Source organism: Tachypleus tridentatus, chromosome 8, assembly GCF_004210375.1.
Source record: "Tachypleus tridentatus isolate NWPU-2018 chromosome 8, ASM421037v1, whole genome shotgun sequence".
NCBI classification, from domain to species: Eukaryota; Metazoa; Arthropoda; class Merostomata; order Xiphosura; family Limulidae; genus Tachypleus; species Tachypleus tridentatus.
In genome coordinates, this window is record NC_134832.1 from 57,121,681 (window position 1) to 57,139,037 (window position 17,357).

The 17,357-nt window shown below is 35.2% G+C and overlaps 1 protein-coding gene across 2 annotated transcripts in view; it reads right to left on the reverse strand.

Annotated features, from left to right (window-relative positions):
* LOC143222439 (neurotrimin-like) overlaps positions 1–17,357 on the reverse strand; it is a 133,583-nt gene that overhangs the window by 37,459 nt on the left and 78,767 nt on the right. For both annotated transcript variants that reach the window (XM_076448965.1, XM_076448964.1), the window contains exons 2-3: positions 16,634–16,836; positions 1,969–2,179 (exon numbers count right to left, since the gene is read on the reverse strand). In XM_076448965.1, the coding sequence (XP_076305080.1) occupies positions 1,969–2,179; positions 16,634–16,836 (414 nt within the window). The remainder of the gene's footprint in view (positions 1–1,968; positions 2,180–16,633; positions 16,837–17,357) is intronic.

A 17,357-nucleotide genomic window follows, 5' to 3' on the forward strand; every position in this document is an offset into this window, starting at 1 on the left:
ACGTATCAGGCCACAAATATAGTCTCCCATCATGTTTTCTTTATACGCTCCCAGGTCACAAAAGCAAAGTTTGAAGAGAAAAACAGGTCTTTTCCATTTACCTTAGGCATAAGCAATTGGAAAATAACACTTTCTGTCCAGAAACAAGAAAAAGTAAGAATTTTGTTACATAGTGTAACAAAAGCTTCTCTGTTATAGTTATTACAAGAACTAAGATATTATTTAAAACTATTTATTTTATTTGCTAAATAACAGGAACTAATGATTATTAAAACACGTGGCACAATTTTTATATTTTATTAACCAAATGTTTCACAAAATATTCTGCACAAATGTGTTTTCAGATGATTATACGCATAGTTGATTAAGCTTTTGGAAAACAAAGGTTTTGTTCGTCATGCGCATGCGTATAACATAAACGAGATATAAACGTCAAGTATTCTGATAAACATAAACCTACACACTTCTAATGTTGCGTGAAATATTTCTGTTATTCGTTTTCAGCAAACTGGCTTAGCTGAAATATTATTTAATATTTATTCTCCGCTCTTTGAAAATAGATTGAAAGAATTTGAAGAATTGATAGAATTTGGTAAACGGTGATGTCATAAAGGATAGCTTTGGATAGCTAGTAGGCTACAACACATGTTTGTGTCATGCAGGATAGGACTAAAAGGAAAATAGGATTTGACACGTGATGGTTTCATACAGGATGGGATTAGGATGGAAAATAGGATTTCACACGTGATGGTTTTATACAGGATGGGATTAGGATAGAAAATAGGATTTGACACGTGATGGTTTCATACAGGATGAGATTAGGAAGTAAAATAGGATTTGACACGTGATGGTTTCATACAGGATGGAATTAGGAAGTAAAATAGGATTTGACACGTGATGGTTTCATACAGGATGGAATTAGGAAGTAAATTAGGATTTGACACGTGATGGTTTCATACAGGGTGGGATTAGGAAGTAAAATAGGATTTGACACGTGATGGTTTCATACAGGGTGGAATTAGGAAGTAAATTAGGATTTGACACGTGATGGTTTCATACAGGGTGGGATTAGGAAGTAAATTAGGATTTGGCCCATCGTGGGTTCAAGACTTGGACAAATAGTTGGAGTTGGCGAATGCTGATGTCACACAGGATAGGAGTTGGCAAGAGGTTGTGGAATGGACAGGAGTTACGTGTTGTGATCCCAAGCAAGATAGGAGTTGAAAGGAGAATAACTTATGGATACTCACTGACAAAAAGATTCAGTAGAAATATACTGTCCAAAATACGACAACAATACTAATTATAAAGACATCACGAGAAAGGTATCTATTTTATTATTATTTGTGTTTTAGTTGATTACGCTTTTATTACATTCTGTGTAGCTCTAATGAAAATAGTTTAAGTTGTTTTTCACTCGTTCGTTATCACTTAATGTAGTAAAAACTAAATAAATCCATGATTTTAAATTTTACATTGTAAGCACTTATATTTTCACTTTGATAGTTATTTGTAGGTTTTCGAATAACTTCTATTATTATTCTGTTTTTGAAGGAAAATTTAAATATTTGAAATTAGGATAAAAGAGACAGATTATTTTCAGAGATACCAAATTTTTTTAAATGTATTTTGCGTTTCAAAAAAACCTAATTTAAAAAGTGTACACGTAGAATTTTTAGAATTACCTTTTTTGGCATCGTATGACCACGTGAGCCTTATTTGGACAGGAAAGAAAACCTAATTTTTTTTCCTTCATAAACATTAGACAAATGAGTCTTAGAAAAAATGCTTGAAAATATAGTTTACGAAAAATAAATTAGTCAGAATAAAATTTAAATTTGAATTCCGTAACACAAGATATCAAAACATTGTATTCGATAAATATCTTAGATGCGAAGGATAGTTAACTTCTGTATTTTCTATAGTTAACTTCTATATTCTGAATGCTCTTCAAGTCTTTCGACTCACCTACAACGTGTAGGTACACGTACTGACTCACAGGGTTGTCGGACGTTAGCTGACACTCGTACAGGCCTTCGTCTTTCTGTTGCACATTCTGTATTTTGAGAGCCCAGTCGTTCGAGAAGTCGGTGTGATACGCTTCAAACCGTTCGTCTGTTGTGTACGTGTATCTACCAATAGTAAGGACATGGAAATCGCGTAGACGAATCCACGAGACCTGCAGAAGAAAAGGGCGATAGACAGTGTAATCTTAGAATAAGAATTCCTCAAATTACCCAGTGTATGGTAGAATATTACTTGTATCATTTAGCGATTGATTAGCGCCAATAAATAATAACAATAAAAACCAAACTTATTACACTGAGAGCTTATTTTGTGTTGTTTATATATCTCAGCAGAAATGTAGAGCCGAAATAGAATAAAAGCAGAAAAAAAAGACTCCCACCCCATGGTACACTGGTATGTCTATGGACTTGCAACTTTAAAAACCGAGTTTAAATACCCGTGATGGGCAGAGCACAAATAGCCCATTGCATAGCTAGCTTTGTGCTTTATTACAAACAAACTAAAAAAAGTACAATTTTAAAACTGACCTAAGCTAGAAATACGTTCTAGTAGCATTGTAAAGCAATAGCTTTGTTACTAACCCCCTTCCGAAATCTAATATTGTTAACACATGTTTTCTTGAACAATAATAGAAAATTTAAATAACATGACATTGCATGTTAAAGTTATACGACAAATAATCTTTGTCAATAACTTACTGTTAAACGTAACAATAAATGCATTTTAATGAACGTAACATCATTGATTTACAAATATCATGTAATTACTAATAAGGAAGAAATGAAGATTAGTCATCTAAAAGGACAAGACTTATAAGGGCCTGGCATGACCAAGTGGGTTAAGGCATTCGAATCGTAATCTGAGGGTCGCGTGTTCGAATCCCCATCGCACCAAACATGCACCCCATTTCAGTCATGGGGGCATTATAATGTGACTATCAATCCCACTATTCGTTGGTAAAAGAGTAGACCAAGAGTTGGCGGTGGGTGGTAATGACTAGCTGCCTTCCCTCTAGTCTTACACTGCTAAATTATGGACGGCTAGCGCAGATAGCTCTCAAATAGCTTTGCGCGGATTCCAAAACAAACAAACAAGACTTATATTTTGTAAAAGAAACAAACAAAATACATCCTTATAATTGTTCTCAAGTGGCATTTTTAGTTTCACAAAATATACATTTAATAACATAAATAATTTAGATATATTACACAGAAGCATGCTCGCAGAGCTGGTACCATACAGACGAAGAGGAAAATCCTTAGCACTGGCATAAACTTCTGATATTTCGATTAAGTAACAATAGATATAGTTGGATATATTTACCTTTATTTAATTGTTTCACAGCACAATTACTTAATTAATAATTTAACAATAACATGATTATGGCTACTTCACATCGGAAGTATTATCAACATGTTCGTTATTTGAAACATGGCTCTAGATGTTAAGATATTCCGTATAAAAACGCTAACAATTAATAAAACACGTACTTGGATAAAACATTAGGTGTCAGACAAGATTACGCTAATATTATTTTCAGTGATAACATCTTTTTCTGATACATTTTTATACAGTATAAAAAATAAGCACAGTAAACCACAGGTGATATATACACGCAGGATTAGCAAACAACAAGTTATTATAACTAAACGGTCCGTTTGTCATTAGTATAATATACTGTTATAAAAAATCCAATTGAAACAAATGAGTACAATGCGTTGAAAGATCGTATTTGTTTCGAACAGAGCATTTGTTTTTTTTTTGGAATTTCGCACAAAGCTACTCGAGGGCTATCTGTGCTAGCCAACTCTTGGGCTACTCTTTTACCAACGAATAGTGGGACTGACCGTCACATTATAACGCCCCCACGGCTGAAAGGGCGAGCATGTTTGGCGCGAACGGGATGCGAACCCGCGACCCTCAGATTAGGAGTCGCATGCCTTAACACGCTTGGCCATGCCGGGCCTATCGAACAAATAAAACATCTTATTTTTAACTTTATAAATGTTCGATTGTGAAATAACGTTCCAGATTTGTTCCTGTTCTTCCATAGAATTCAGCAAATTGTAAGATTGCCGATTGATTTTCTCACTTTCTGGATAAGACCATACATACAATCTTTGCAACAGTGGTATTAAAAATTTGTGCTGACAAAGCAATGGTTACAAATATTGCATCGTAACTTTTCAATTTAGGATATCTCTTCATCAGGACTTGCTACATGTTTGGATCACTATCTTGCTGTCTGTGGTAGAGATGAAAATCCGATTTAACCTATTATTAGTCAGGATGCCATCAATTCTGTGTAGATCTCTAAACCTGGTGGTTTGTAGAAACCTTGTATTGATTCCACAGAATGTTTTACCCTACATGTTGTATGTTGACCAACGATGTTGGTATCTATTCTACCATCGAAAAACTACTGTTGATTTTCTCCAAACAATTTCATTTTTATTTAAAAATAAAACGTCCCCCAATATTTTGTCAACCTATTATTGAAGTCGAATATCCATTTCAGATGTTTGGTCTTGTCTCTCTCTCTTGAATAGTCGTTTGTGAGTTGCTATACATTGATCGAGATATATTTGTGATAACATAAATCTGGAGATAATTCTCAGATTATTACTTACAGCTAGTTCATTGTTATTCTGAAAGCAACATTCACACCGTCACTAACAGCTAGTTCATTGGTATTCTGGAGGTAACATTTATATCGTAACTTACAGCTAGTTCATTGACATTCTGAAAGTAGCATTCCCTCACACCATTTACCGCTAGCTCACTGATAATATCAGTAGTGGATTGTTCGTGACACGAAAAAAAAACTTACCACGATTGTTTTAACAGTTAACTTTCCATTACCAACAGTACAAGTATTACATAATCTCTTATGAGTTTCTATACAGTTAACTCTTAGTGAAACATGAAATTCCTTCTTAATATTTCACATGGCAAAACTTTGATTTCTCAGTAAGTCTGTGATTTTACCGGCAACACGTTAGTAGAACACTATTTGATTAGATGACAGAGTAAAGTAACACTGCGAAGTTGCTATCAGGAATAGTTCTGTTCCATACAGTAGAAGGGAAGTGAAACAATACCGTAATGTCAGCATTTAATAGCCATGTTATTCACCGTTTCCATAATTATTTCTCATACCATATGTATATATCGAAATTGAAACTTATTTGGTCTAATCTGACGTTTATAATTCGAAGACAAATCAACAGAAATATACGATGTTTGATAGATAAGCAATCATCACAAAATGGCGCTGATGGATATATTCGCACAATGAATATGTTAACAACATTCGTTCACTGTGACCACCATTCACAATACATGGCTGAATAATGCTGTATTTTTAACTGTTACACTTTACTTGTTCTAGTATGGAATATTTGTCATATTTCTCTGATGTGTCGAGGTATGGAGTGCGTACGATGAATCAAAAACTTAGGGTGTTCGCATAAACCAAAATTGACAAGGGTGAAATGAGGTGATGGGTGTGGAAAATGTCTTTGGACTACTTTATCCATGAAAGCATGTCAGAACAAGGTGGGGGTGGAGTTCCATCTTGCTCGAAGACTGCTTCATTTAAAAACAAACTCTTCTCTTTCTCCAAGGACATAAGAATGTACGATAGCACGTGCCAAGTTACATCATCAGTCGATCTTCCTTTCTCAAATTTCTTTATCTTCCCCTAAGCCTCGTTGTTTCATGGCACGTTCGCCTCTTCCATGTCGATAGTACTTTAATACTGCACTACAGTTATTACTGTCCATGACTGTAGTAATACGTTACAGGAAAATTTCTAATATTCAGAAGTAAACTGTCAGAAACAATTTCTAATGGTGGAATAAATTCGGACACGTTCGATGCTGCTTTTATACAGTCAGTGGTATGCAAACCATGTTACAACACCACTTACTGAAAATTATTTTGACACTGAAATAGCTCAGATCATCGTATTATCAATTTATCCACAAAACATGGCAATTCTTTTTTGATTAATATTTGAATAAGGAATATCAGAATAGACCATCTAACACAATAACTCTGTAAGTAAATAAATATATGTTATATAAATAGTATAATTTTACAATATATTGTTACAGTTTAATATCACGAACATGTATTTGTTGGCACGTGCGTCCATAATTAAACTGTTTCACGTAATTTATCTTATAAGTTTGTTTTTGAATTTCGCACAAAGCTACACGAGGGCTATCTGCGCTAGCCGTTCCTAATTTAACAGTGTAAGACTAGCTAGTCATCACCACCCATCGCTAACTCTTGGGCTACTCTTTTACCAACGAATATTGGGATTCACCGTCACACTATAACGCCCCCACGGCTGAAAGGGTGAGCATGTTTGGTGCGACGGGGATTCGAACCGATGACCCTCAGATTACTTTAGTGGATATTTCGTACAACAACGTACTAAAAGCTTATCAAAATTTTTAAAAATGTGTAACTTTAGGCCATCGAATAACATTATTAGTTTACTATTTGGTAGTATTAAGCGCAATTACGTTTAGTCCTAACTAAACTAAAACACAAACGTGCAGATGCTACAAGGTTAATTTACCTCTTTATCTAACATAGGTCGTACTTAATAAAAGGCTTAACTAATCTTAGGCCTAAAACAAGTGGACTCGTTGATGTCGAGGTCTGCAATTAGAATATTTTTCTATTATTCTAGAAAGTATATATTTGGTTTTTTGTTTGTTTGGCGTTTATTGTCGCAAAGCAACTAGCACTGTCTGCGTTAGATTCTATGTTTAAAGAAGTTTTTATTTCATATTAAGTACAGAGCTACATAAAGGGCTATATGTACTCTGCCCGCTACGAGTATCGAAACCCAGTTTCTAAAATAGCAAGTACACAAATATGCCGCTGAGCCACTGGGAGGGGAGGGACTTTTAAAAAAAATAGAACTGCAGTAAGGATGCTAGTTTGAATGGAAATATTTTGGGGACTCCCATAGTGTTATAAAATATTAAAATCTTTTAAAAAATTCATCTATTTGTTTAGTCATAATTTCGGTCTGAAAATATTTCTTATAAACCTCATTAATTTGAGGTATGGTGGGTATTGAAGAGTACAGTAAATATGTGAAGTGCTTAGTGACAACCAATTTAAAATGTATATTGATTAGCGTTTCAAGAAAATTCGATAACAACAAGTTCTAGGAGCTACAAGTTACTATGGTAACAGTTCAACTGATTATGCTAAGAGATGAGATCTTTAACATAAAATGGAAGCAACCAGTTACTATGGCAACAGTTTAACTGATTATGCTAAGAGTATTAAGATAAACTTACTAAAATTTAGTCTTTCTTGGAAAATTGGCGCCAAAACTGGCTAACTATCTTTTCATTTCCACATTATCCTCTAAAATTAGCGCCATCTTAGCTGATAGAGTTAAGTAACATATAATATTGCATTGCTTTTGCATTCGAGTTCTTCATACTTATAACGGTATATCAAAGATCTTTCCGCATAACTTTTATGAATTCAAAAAGGATGACGAAAATAGCAAACATTTCCAAACAAATTAATTGCAAAGAATTTAATAAATTTGTAAAAACTCACAGAACTGAAACCCATATGTATCCATACAGTCTGGGCCGAGTCTGCTCAGCTCTAATTCCTATTTAAGTTTTTGTGTTAGACCGTTGCTGGTTGGGAATACACATAAGTTTGTTTGTTTTTTTAATTTCGCGCAAAGCTACTCGAGGGCTATCTGCGCATAGCCGTCCCTAATTTAGTAGTGTAAGACTAGAGAGAAGGCAGCTAGTCATCACCACCCATCGCCAAGTCTTGAGCTACTCTTTTACCAACGAATAGTGGGATTGACCGTTACATTATAACGCCCCCACGGCTGAAAGGACAAGCATGTTTGGTGCGACCGGGATTTGAACCCGCGACCCTCGGGGAATACACATAAGTTAGAAAACATGAAAGAAAATAGAGTTTTAGAATAGGGTGGAAACAGTAATATTATTCTTCGTCCATCAAGGAAGATTCAATATTTTCAGTCTAAAGCTTACAGAAGCCTAACAAAGTTTTGTTTTTCTAAGCGGAACTCTTGTTAAACCAATGATTCCTTTCTGAGAATTATCTTTCACCCACTCGTACCAGAATTAAGTTTACGTATCCTCCACTCTTAGCTTGGTTTGACAACTTACTGACATTATGACAAAGTAGTTTTCTTGTTCGAGATGGATAGTAGAAGGGTTATTTGTAAACACAGTAAAGAAGGCGTGTCACGTGCGAGAGACTGCAGCTAGAAGTTTGTGAGAGAATATTCACTTTGTCCATACAGCGAACTCCCGTACTTATATTTCTGTTCCATGATCTCACATTTATAACACGATTTCCAACATGTTAAAAATGCCATAAGCTTTTACCTTGATTACAAGTAGCACTATTGTTTTCTATAATATAATTCGTTACGCAGTATTTAGTTGAGTAAACGCTCTGAAACTTTGGTTCTGAGACTTAGTGTATAATAAATGTTCACGTTGTTTCTTTCGTAAATATTTCATTTCTGCTTTTTGGAGGAAATAAGGTTATTTAGAATTCATACTAAATAAATCACTAGTTATACAATACACATCGTGATGTTAAAACTCTGACTTATCTCGCATCATTTCCGTCACGTACATGAGATTAAACGAGATCTTTGATATTTTATCATGTGACACAAAATTTCTAAACACAAAAAAAATATATTATACTTATGGATACGCTGGTGGTAAGATCGTGTATATTGATCAAGTCTGTGCGTATTTGTTTTCTTATAACAAAGCCGCATTGAGCTATCTGCTAAGCCCACCGAGAGGAATCGAACTTCTGATCGTAGCATTGTAAATCTGTAGACTTACCGCTGTACTAGCAAGGATCAGGTCTAGTGCCACTTTATGTACTTTATAATTCCATGAAATTCTCAAATTCCAACTACAGATTTTGTAATTATGTATCTTTTTCTTAAAGCAAAGCCACATCGGACTATCTGGTGTGTCCACTGAAAGGAATCGAACCCCTGATTTTACCGTTGTAAATCTTTAGACTTACATCTGTTCCAGCGGGGGACAATTGTGATGATTAATACGATGGTTGTAACCTGGGTAAAATAGATCGGATCTAATAGGAACTGTAATAACTGTTCTTTAAATGAAGGTTTCGAACCACAATTTCACAAATGTTCGCAATCATAAACCGTACATAACCACGATACTTTATTAACACAAACTGTAATATTCTGATCATCTAAACTTAGCAACAAACTACATGGGACTATTCATACATATTTGTTGCCTAATAATTTTGTCATAGTAACCTTAGAAACTGATAGTCTGGAATGAAAGCAGGAACTATTTTTCAGTGAAGGGCTAGTCTCATCTGATCGAATAGTTGGATTTCGTCAATTACCCAGTAGCAATAGACAACTGCTTCGATTGCTTGATTGGCTTATCCACCACTATGTCAAAATCCTTTCCTTCAATCGCTTCTATATTATACGTAACATCCAAAGTATGATAATTCATATGTATTATATTGCTCTTATCATAATTAAAAATAATTTGACAGATGTTTGTGTACCACTTTTATCACAGCTAAAAAAATCCAATAGTTAGTTTGAGGTTAGGAGTGAACTTTATTAATTTGACAGTAATGCCTATTTCAATGTCGTTACTAATAATAATGGAAAGAAAAGTCCCAAGTAATAACCCTTAAGTTGCTAAACTGTCACCAGGGGTATTACTTGCAGTTTTACATGAAAATTTTGTAATAAAGAAATATTCCAATCAAAATTTGAAACATTTGTTGCCTAAAGACACAGTGATGCAAAATACGTGGGCCACATGGACAGATGAGTTAAGGCACTTGACTCGTAATCTGAAGGTCGCGCGTTCGAATCTCCGTCGCACCAAACATGCTTGCCCTTTCAGCCGTGGTGGCGTTATAATGTGACGGTCAATCCCACTATTCGTTGGTAAAAGAGTAGCCCAAGAGCTGGCGGTGGGTGGTGATGAATAGCTGCCTTCCCTCTAGTCTTACAGTGCTAAATTAAGGACGGCTAGCACAGATATCCCTCGAGTAGCTTTGTGCGAAATTCAGAGACAAACAAACAAACAAGCAAAATACGTTTGTTTTGAGTTTTTCGCAAAGTTACATGGGGGCTATGTGGGCTAGTCGTCCCTAATTTAGTAGTGTAAGACAAGAGAGAAGGCAGATACTTATAGCCACCTACCGCCAACTCTTGGGTTACTGCTTTACCAACGAATATTGGGAATGGCCGTACAATTATAACACTTCCACAGCCAAAATGGAGAATGTCTTTGGTGTGACGGGGATTTGAACACGCAACCCTCAGATTACGACTCAAGCGCCCTAACCACGTGGCCATGCCGGGGCCAGCAGTGTATGAAATAAAAGTATGAAACAATAATAACAAATATTTTTTATGACGACATACGGATAGAGAGATATCACATCTAGTTTTGGTTGAAGAGCAAATAGAAATGTGCAATTATTACCAAAGCTATATACTTTGTTTGTAATCATTACTATTCGACAAAATGTTAGGCTTAAAAACATAAATTTTTCTTTGGCCATAAGTTTATTAGCATATTTCAGGTCGCGAAATACTACGCATAATATCTCATAGACCATTTGTTTTTAAGAATATTAAGTTTCCAGATAACATACACCATGAAATGTTTTTGTTTTTGATCGTGTTAAAGAACATGCGATTGGAAAGCTGCACTTGTAAGCTTTATCAGCCAGAGCATGCAGTCAAGCGACATTATCTTCGTTAAGAGATTACTAAATATAGCAAAGCACCTTTCTGAAAAAAATCTTGTTAACGAACAGATTACTTTCTGAACTGAAAACGTGAGTCACTCATGTCTGAGCAATGTTTATGTTTTATCAACTCACAGTTTGAGTTGATACGCACTGACACCAGTAGAGAGCGTTCTTTCCTGTCACGGCTTTGTTCTGGATAGCATGTTTTCGAGCTTTATTTGTAGAGGCATTAACGAAGACATAAGCGGTGCCAAAGACTGATGCAAAAATTTATAGAAGATAATTCAATCTGTCTACACGACTAATCCTCGGAAACTAGATAGACAACTCATCGCTTTTCCCTGACGTTGGTTAGTTTTACACACGTGTAAAAACTAACAGCTCAATTACAAGGCTTAAACACATCAGCGGTTTTACTCCTTCTTGTGTTAACTTACAGTAAATTTTAATTTCTATGTACATTTTCTATGTGGTTAGGGTATTCGACTCGTAATCTGAGGGTCGCGGGTTCGAATCCTCATCACACCAAATATTCTCGCCCTTTCAGCCGTGGGGACGTTATAACGTGACGGTCAATCCCACTAGTTGTTGGTAAAAGAGTAGCCCAAGAGTTGGCCGTAGGTGGTGATGACTAGCTGCCTTCCCTCTAGTCTTACACTGCTAAATTAGGTAGGGCTAATTCAGATTGCCCTCGTGTAGCTTTGTGCGAAATTTAAACTAAAGTAATCCTCGATAAGTGTTTGAAACACTTCAAAAACAGTGCTGGATTTTCCAGATGAGAGTGCCATTCCAAGATGGCCGAAACGAGCTCTCGTAGTAATTTTCTTCAGGTTCTTTTTCTTCTGAGACAGAAACTCGTTTTTTTGTTAACCTTTCATGTAACCTACTTTATGTGCTTTATGCGAGTTTTATTTTTTGTAATTATGTGACTTGTAGTAATATAAAAAAACAAAAAAGGAAAAAAAAACGCCAGTTTCACGCTCGAAATTAAGGGGCTGTGTCAAAAATAAAATCTTTAGCGAAATGTGATTTTGAACACGGTTGACATATTTAAATGGCACTGAGTACCTTAGGAGATTTACACAAGAGTAACATGTACATAAATAGCGTTTCACAGAGAGTTTTGGCACTCTATGAAAGTCCTCTTTGATAGTATAAGTAAAATACAGATATTGTATTTTTGTAGATCTTCAACTTGAAATTACGAATAGAATATTGAAGAGAAATGTGTTAAAGTTTGTGTAATTTTCAAAGTCAAATAAACCTTAAAACAGCTGTTTTTCTATCGGAACATTATTTTCGTAAATAAACCACTAGTAACTAAACAGTAAGACAAGCCACAGTTCTAAAGCCAATGTTATAGCATATCCTTAGGAGATATTGCTTTAAACGAATAATTAGTATTGAATAATTTTTTATCCATTTGTCATTCAAATATGAGGGGTTTTATCGATTTTTTTAAAACTTAATAACCCGCAATAATAAAGTATGAAACCGTTATATTGTTTTATATTTTGCATTCATTGTTTGTTTGTTCTAGAATATCGCGCAAAGATACACGTGGGCGGGCCATCTGCGCTAGCCGTTTCTAATTTAGCAGTGTAAGACTAGAGGAAAGGCAGCTAGTCATCACCACCCACCGTCAAATCTTGGGCTACTCTTTCACCAATGAATAGTGGGATTGACCGTAACATTTTAACACCCCCATGGCTTAAAGGGAGAGCATGTTTAGTGCGACTGGGATTCGAACCCGCGACCCTCAAATTAAGAGTCGAGTGCCTTAACCACCTGGCCATGCCGGACATTTTTGCATTTATAAAGAATCAGTCCAAGCCTTGCAAGTAGTGTACCCGAATTGTGATTCCCAAGAATTACGGTTCGTGTCCCGTTTCGCATAAAAGTTTCTGTCCAAGGTTGGACTGTTGGTGCATTATAAGAGTGGCAGCGAAATCCCATTAGTTGGTTAGACAAGAGTAGCTCAATAGCTGGTGGTAGGTGCTTTCGCCTACTTTCCTTATCTGTAGTGCATTAGTTCAAAATGAGGGAGAGTTACAAACAGATAGTATTTTTGAATCGAAATATAAAACTAATAAAGAAGCTAACTTCGATACAATATCGTTAATTTATCAGTTGAATGTCGTTTAAAACTTACAAAGTGACGCAGCATAGATTCGTTGAAAGATGTATTTTTATAATCTACCTTTTTCTTAATATATTACGGTTACAATGTCTCTTCTGAGGAGTCAAGTGCTAGCGTGCTAGTGTTGACTAAACTATAGAATTGTGTAAAATGATAAAACACTCCAGAAAAATTCACGCTCGAAGATTGATTTTGTAATTTCTTCCCTTAGATTAAACGCTTACGAAGGTGTGCGTGCGGTATTTAGAAGTTCAGGTGGAGATGATAGATTGAGGTGAGTGACGTAGAGAGGACAAGGCATCTTTTCCTACTTTGATAAGATGAGCATGGTTTTTACTCTTACAGCTTACTTGCGCGTGTTCTGTCAGGATGGCAATCAATGCAACGTGTGAGATATATTAACGTTTTATCTACTAGAGGGACCATGTATTTTCTTATATATTTTGGCAGCTATTTAAGACCCAACTAGCTCTGGAGGGTTTCGAGAAGTATCGTTGTACGTGATCATCTAGAGTAAAGAGTATTTGTTTTAAAGAGATTTCTATTAACGCTTCACTTTACATCTCACGTTAAAACTCGTGAACGTGAGTTTACGATGCCTGTGATAACAGACGCGAGACAGAGAACTATTATAAACCATAAGGTGAAACTAAAACTAAAATCCATAAAAAAATAAATCGCTCTCTGAGCATTATGATTAGCGTATGATATATAATTGGGCGATAAGACTAAAACTGTGAATCGTTAGAGGAAAAAGAGATCTCTTCACAGGAATAAATTTTTAAAATACTTTATTCTACTCGAATAAAGCCCCAGTAATTATAATAGGACAGTAGGTAAATATGATCAACCATTAGAGTACGAATTTACATGTTCCCCAATGGCACGGCGTATATCTACGGACTTACAGGGCTAGATATTGAGTTTCGATACCCATAGTGAGCAAAGCACAGATAACCCATTGTGTAACTTTATGTTTATTTGCAAATAAAGAAATTTACATTAAATATCATCAAAGTATTATAGAGCTGTAGTTTAACTATTAACAACCTAACAGTACGACTGTACAGTTAGAATAATCAACGTATAGAATGTTGTAGTTTGAATATTAACAACGTAAAGATAGGGCTGTACATAGATAATTAGTCTGATATAGGGTTGTAGCTTATATATTAGCAATTTTAAAGTAGGGTTGTATATTAAAGATAATTACTTTGTAAGCATTTGAATATTTTGACGACTGAATCATATAATCCACAATCACCTATGATGTATAAAAATACACAAACCAAACTTTAAAATAACAAGCATCCCGATGAATAGATCAAATGAAAATCACCCATAACGAGCACTGAAATATTTCTTAAAAACTTGCCTTTACGCAATATTGTTAAAATCTAAAGGGAGAATATGACTTACAAATTATTTTAAAGCTTTCAAAAGCTCTTTATAAAATCATTTTATATTTCACTACCAGATGATTTGTTATGCAACCCACATTTTGTATTTATAATAACTCTGATGTCTGAAAAGTGAACGGTAAGAAACTTTGCTTCATTGCGATGTGGAGTTTGAAACTCGGTAGGTGGCATTAGAATAGCAGATTGCTTCTTTTTTTAATTTTGCGCAAAGGTACACATGGGCTATCTGCGTTAACCGTCTGTAATTTAGCGGTGTTAGACTAGAGGAAAGCAGCTAGTCATCACCACCCACCGACAAACTCGTTGGCTACTCTTTTACCAAAGAATAGTGGGATTGATCATAACATTATAAACCCTCCACGGCTGAAAGGGCCAGCATGTTCGATGTTACGGGGATCTGAGCCCCCAACCCTCAGATTGTGAGTGGAGCCGTTTAACCACCTGGCCATGTCGGGGCTCAGAATAGCAAAACTTTAGTTGGATTGTTTTCATGAAAAATTTAAATATAGCACTTCTTTGAAAAGATTTCTTAAGCCTAGAAATTTTGGTTATGTTGGTCTACAATCCCACCGGACTGGGACTCTCCTGTCTTTCTTCTTTGTGATTACTTGAAAGTAGCTCTTACAACATATTAGTTGAAGTGTGTGTGTTTTCTTATAGCAAACCCACATTAACTATCTGATGAGTCCACCGAGGGGAATCGAGCCCCTGATTTTAGCGTTGTAAATCCGTAGGCTTATCGCTATGCCAGCGGGGGACGCCTAGATGAAGAATCCTTCCGTTGGACTAGATCAAATAAACACTGGTTTGTACCAGAGGATAGGAAATTGTGATTTTTTGTTTAAAATAATAAATATTAAACGTGCCATAAAAATGTACACCCATGTACCAACACTAAAAAGAAAAACATATTATTTTCAATAATTATGTCAATATAAAATTAGATGGAACTTCTAATTCATGACCTTTCTCATGTCATCCTATATCGCTGTTTGAAATTGGAATTGATCAAAACTTGAGGAAACGTGTAGAGAACAGATGGCTGAAAGGTGCGAATAAACAGACAAAGCCTTGGCTGTATATATTAGGTAGGTGCCTAGAAATTTAATTGTTTTAGAGGTGTATTAATTTTACCAGAACTTACCTTATGGTATTGTGGTTAATTGTTTAATTTATGACATCACAGGAAGGAAGACATAATGAATATTTAGTTTCACTCCACTGAATCTCTCAAAAGTCTAGTGTAATGTAGCCAAGGATAGAGTTATCAAGAATATAAAATGTAGGATGTATGGAAATGCAAGGTTTTACGAAATAAGGCTCTTCTCCCCACTTTCGATAAAAACAATGATATTACTTTGAAACGAATGAATAAGATGCGTAATATTTGTCATATAAGAAATATAACAACGTCATTTGAGGGTAACACAGATTCTTCGTTATTACAACAGGCGTGTCTTTAAGAGCTTGGAAATTGGCCCTAATATGATTGATTTCATCATTTTCTAAATTAGGGACGGCAAGCACAGATAGTTCTCGTGTAGTTTTGTGACGAGTTCCAAAACATAAGCAACATTACCGTATTATTCCGGCTTTCTCATATGTATGGGTTCATCAAACATAAAAGTACGAACAGCTTTAATTTTAACGTTAAGTTATACAGTTAGAACAATTACTGCAAACTGTAAAGTTTGAATTTCGTGGAAGGAAAGTCAGAACTGACTTACAAACGAAAACTCAATACTTCCCACGAGAGGTAGTGCAAAATCTCAACAGCCTTTCAAGACCAAGGACATTTTAAAACTGTTGAAGTAACTGGAGTTGATTTTGATACATAGTTTTTGTAAATAAATGAAGTGAGTTCGAAAAAAGGTAGTAAGTATATATTGTTTTTGAGCGTAAATTCAAATTTTGTGGTTTGTTAACTTCAAAAAGATCCACTGAATAGTTTCAGTAGATATATTTATATCAATTTCGTGATTTTTATGTTGTGAGTAGGCGTACATATTTTCACTCAGAACCATAAAAGTTGATACAAAAAACTGTGGCATTAATATATTAATATACAAATACCAAATGGAAGAAATTACTCTAATTTACTTATTTGTCCAATCTTTGAAGGCTCAGCCGTGATCTTCAGAGATCACAGGGATCAAATCTCGAATTTGATCGCCCATAGATATCCAATAATGTAACTTTCTTACTGAAAAACAAAGAAACTTACGGTTTCTCCTCCTTGAGGGTCAAAAGGACAATGAAGGTAAACGGTTTGATCCACTTGAGTGGTCATGTTTCTTACATTCACTCCAGATAAATCCACTTGAGAGTGACTCTTGATTTTTGTACTGTGATAGAGACTTTTCAGAGGCTCTACCATTTTCCACGTCTTTGTTACCTCTTCACCAGTTAGCTGTTGCCCATGGACAGCTACAAACCAAAACAGAATTGAAAAGCGTTGTTCATACTAAATAAGAATTGAAACATGAATGATTATGAGGTTTCTAACCTCAAATTGTAATCTTCGTTGTACGTAACAAACAAATATTTATAGACAATCCTATAAACTAATGTCAAATTCACACGAGAAAGCTTTGTATCATTCTCACAGAATAATGTTTTTAATAACTAGTGATGGCAGTTTGTGAAAAGGTAAAATAATATATACTCGAATTACTACAACAAGGTCACATCTGTTTCAACATATCTTATCGAAAGATATAAAATCGGAACAATCACCGGCGGATTTCATAGGATTTCTTTTACCGAAACAAAACGAGAAAGAATGTAAGCCTAAAGTATGAAAGTGACATGAAGGTGGTCAGAAAGTTTTCATGTGGCTCTAATTGCGTGCATTTGTGTTTCAAAGGTCAATCAAGAGACTTTATATATTAAACAGAGTTTTACTAGCACTATGTAATGTGGATCTCTAAGATATTTTTGTTACCATT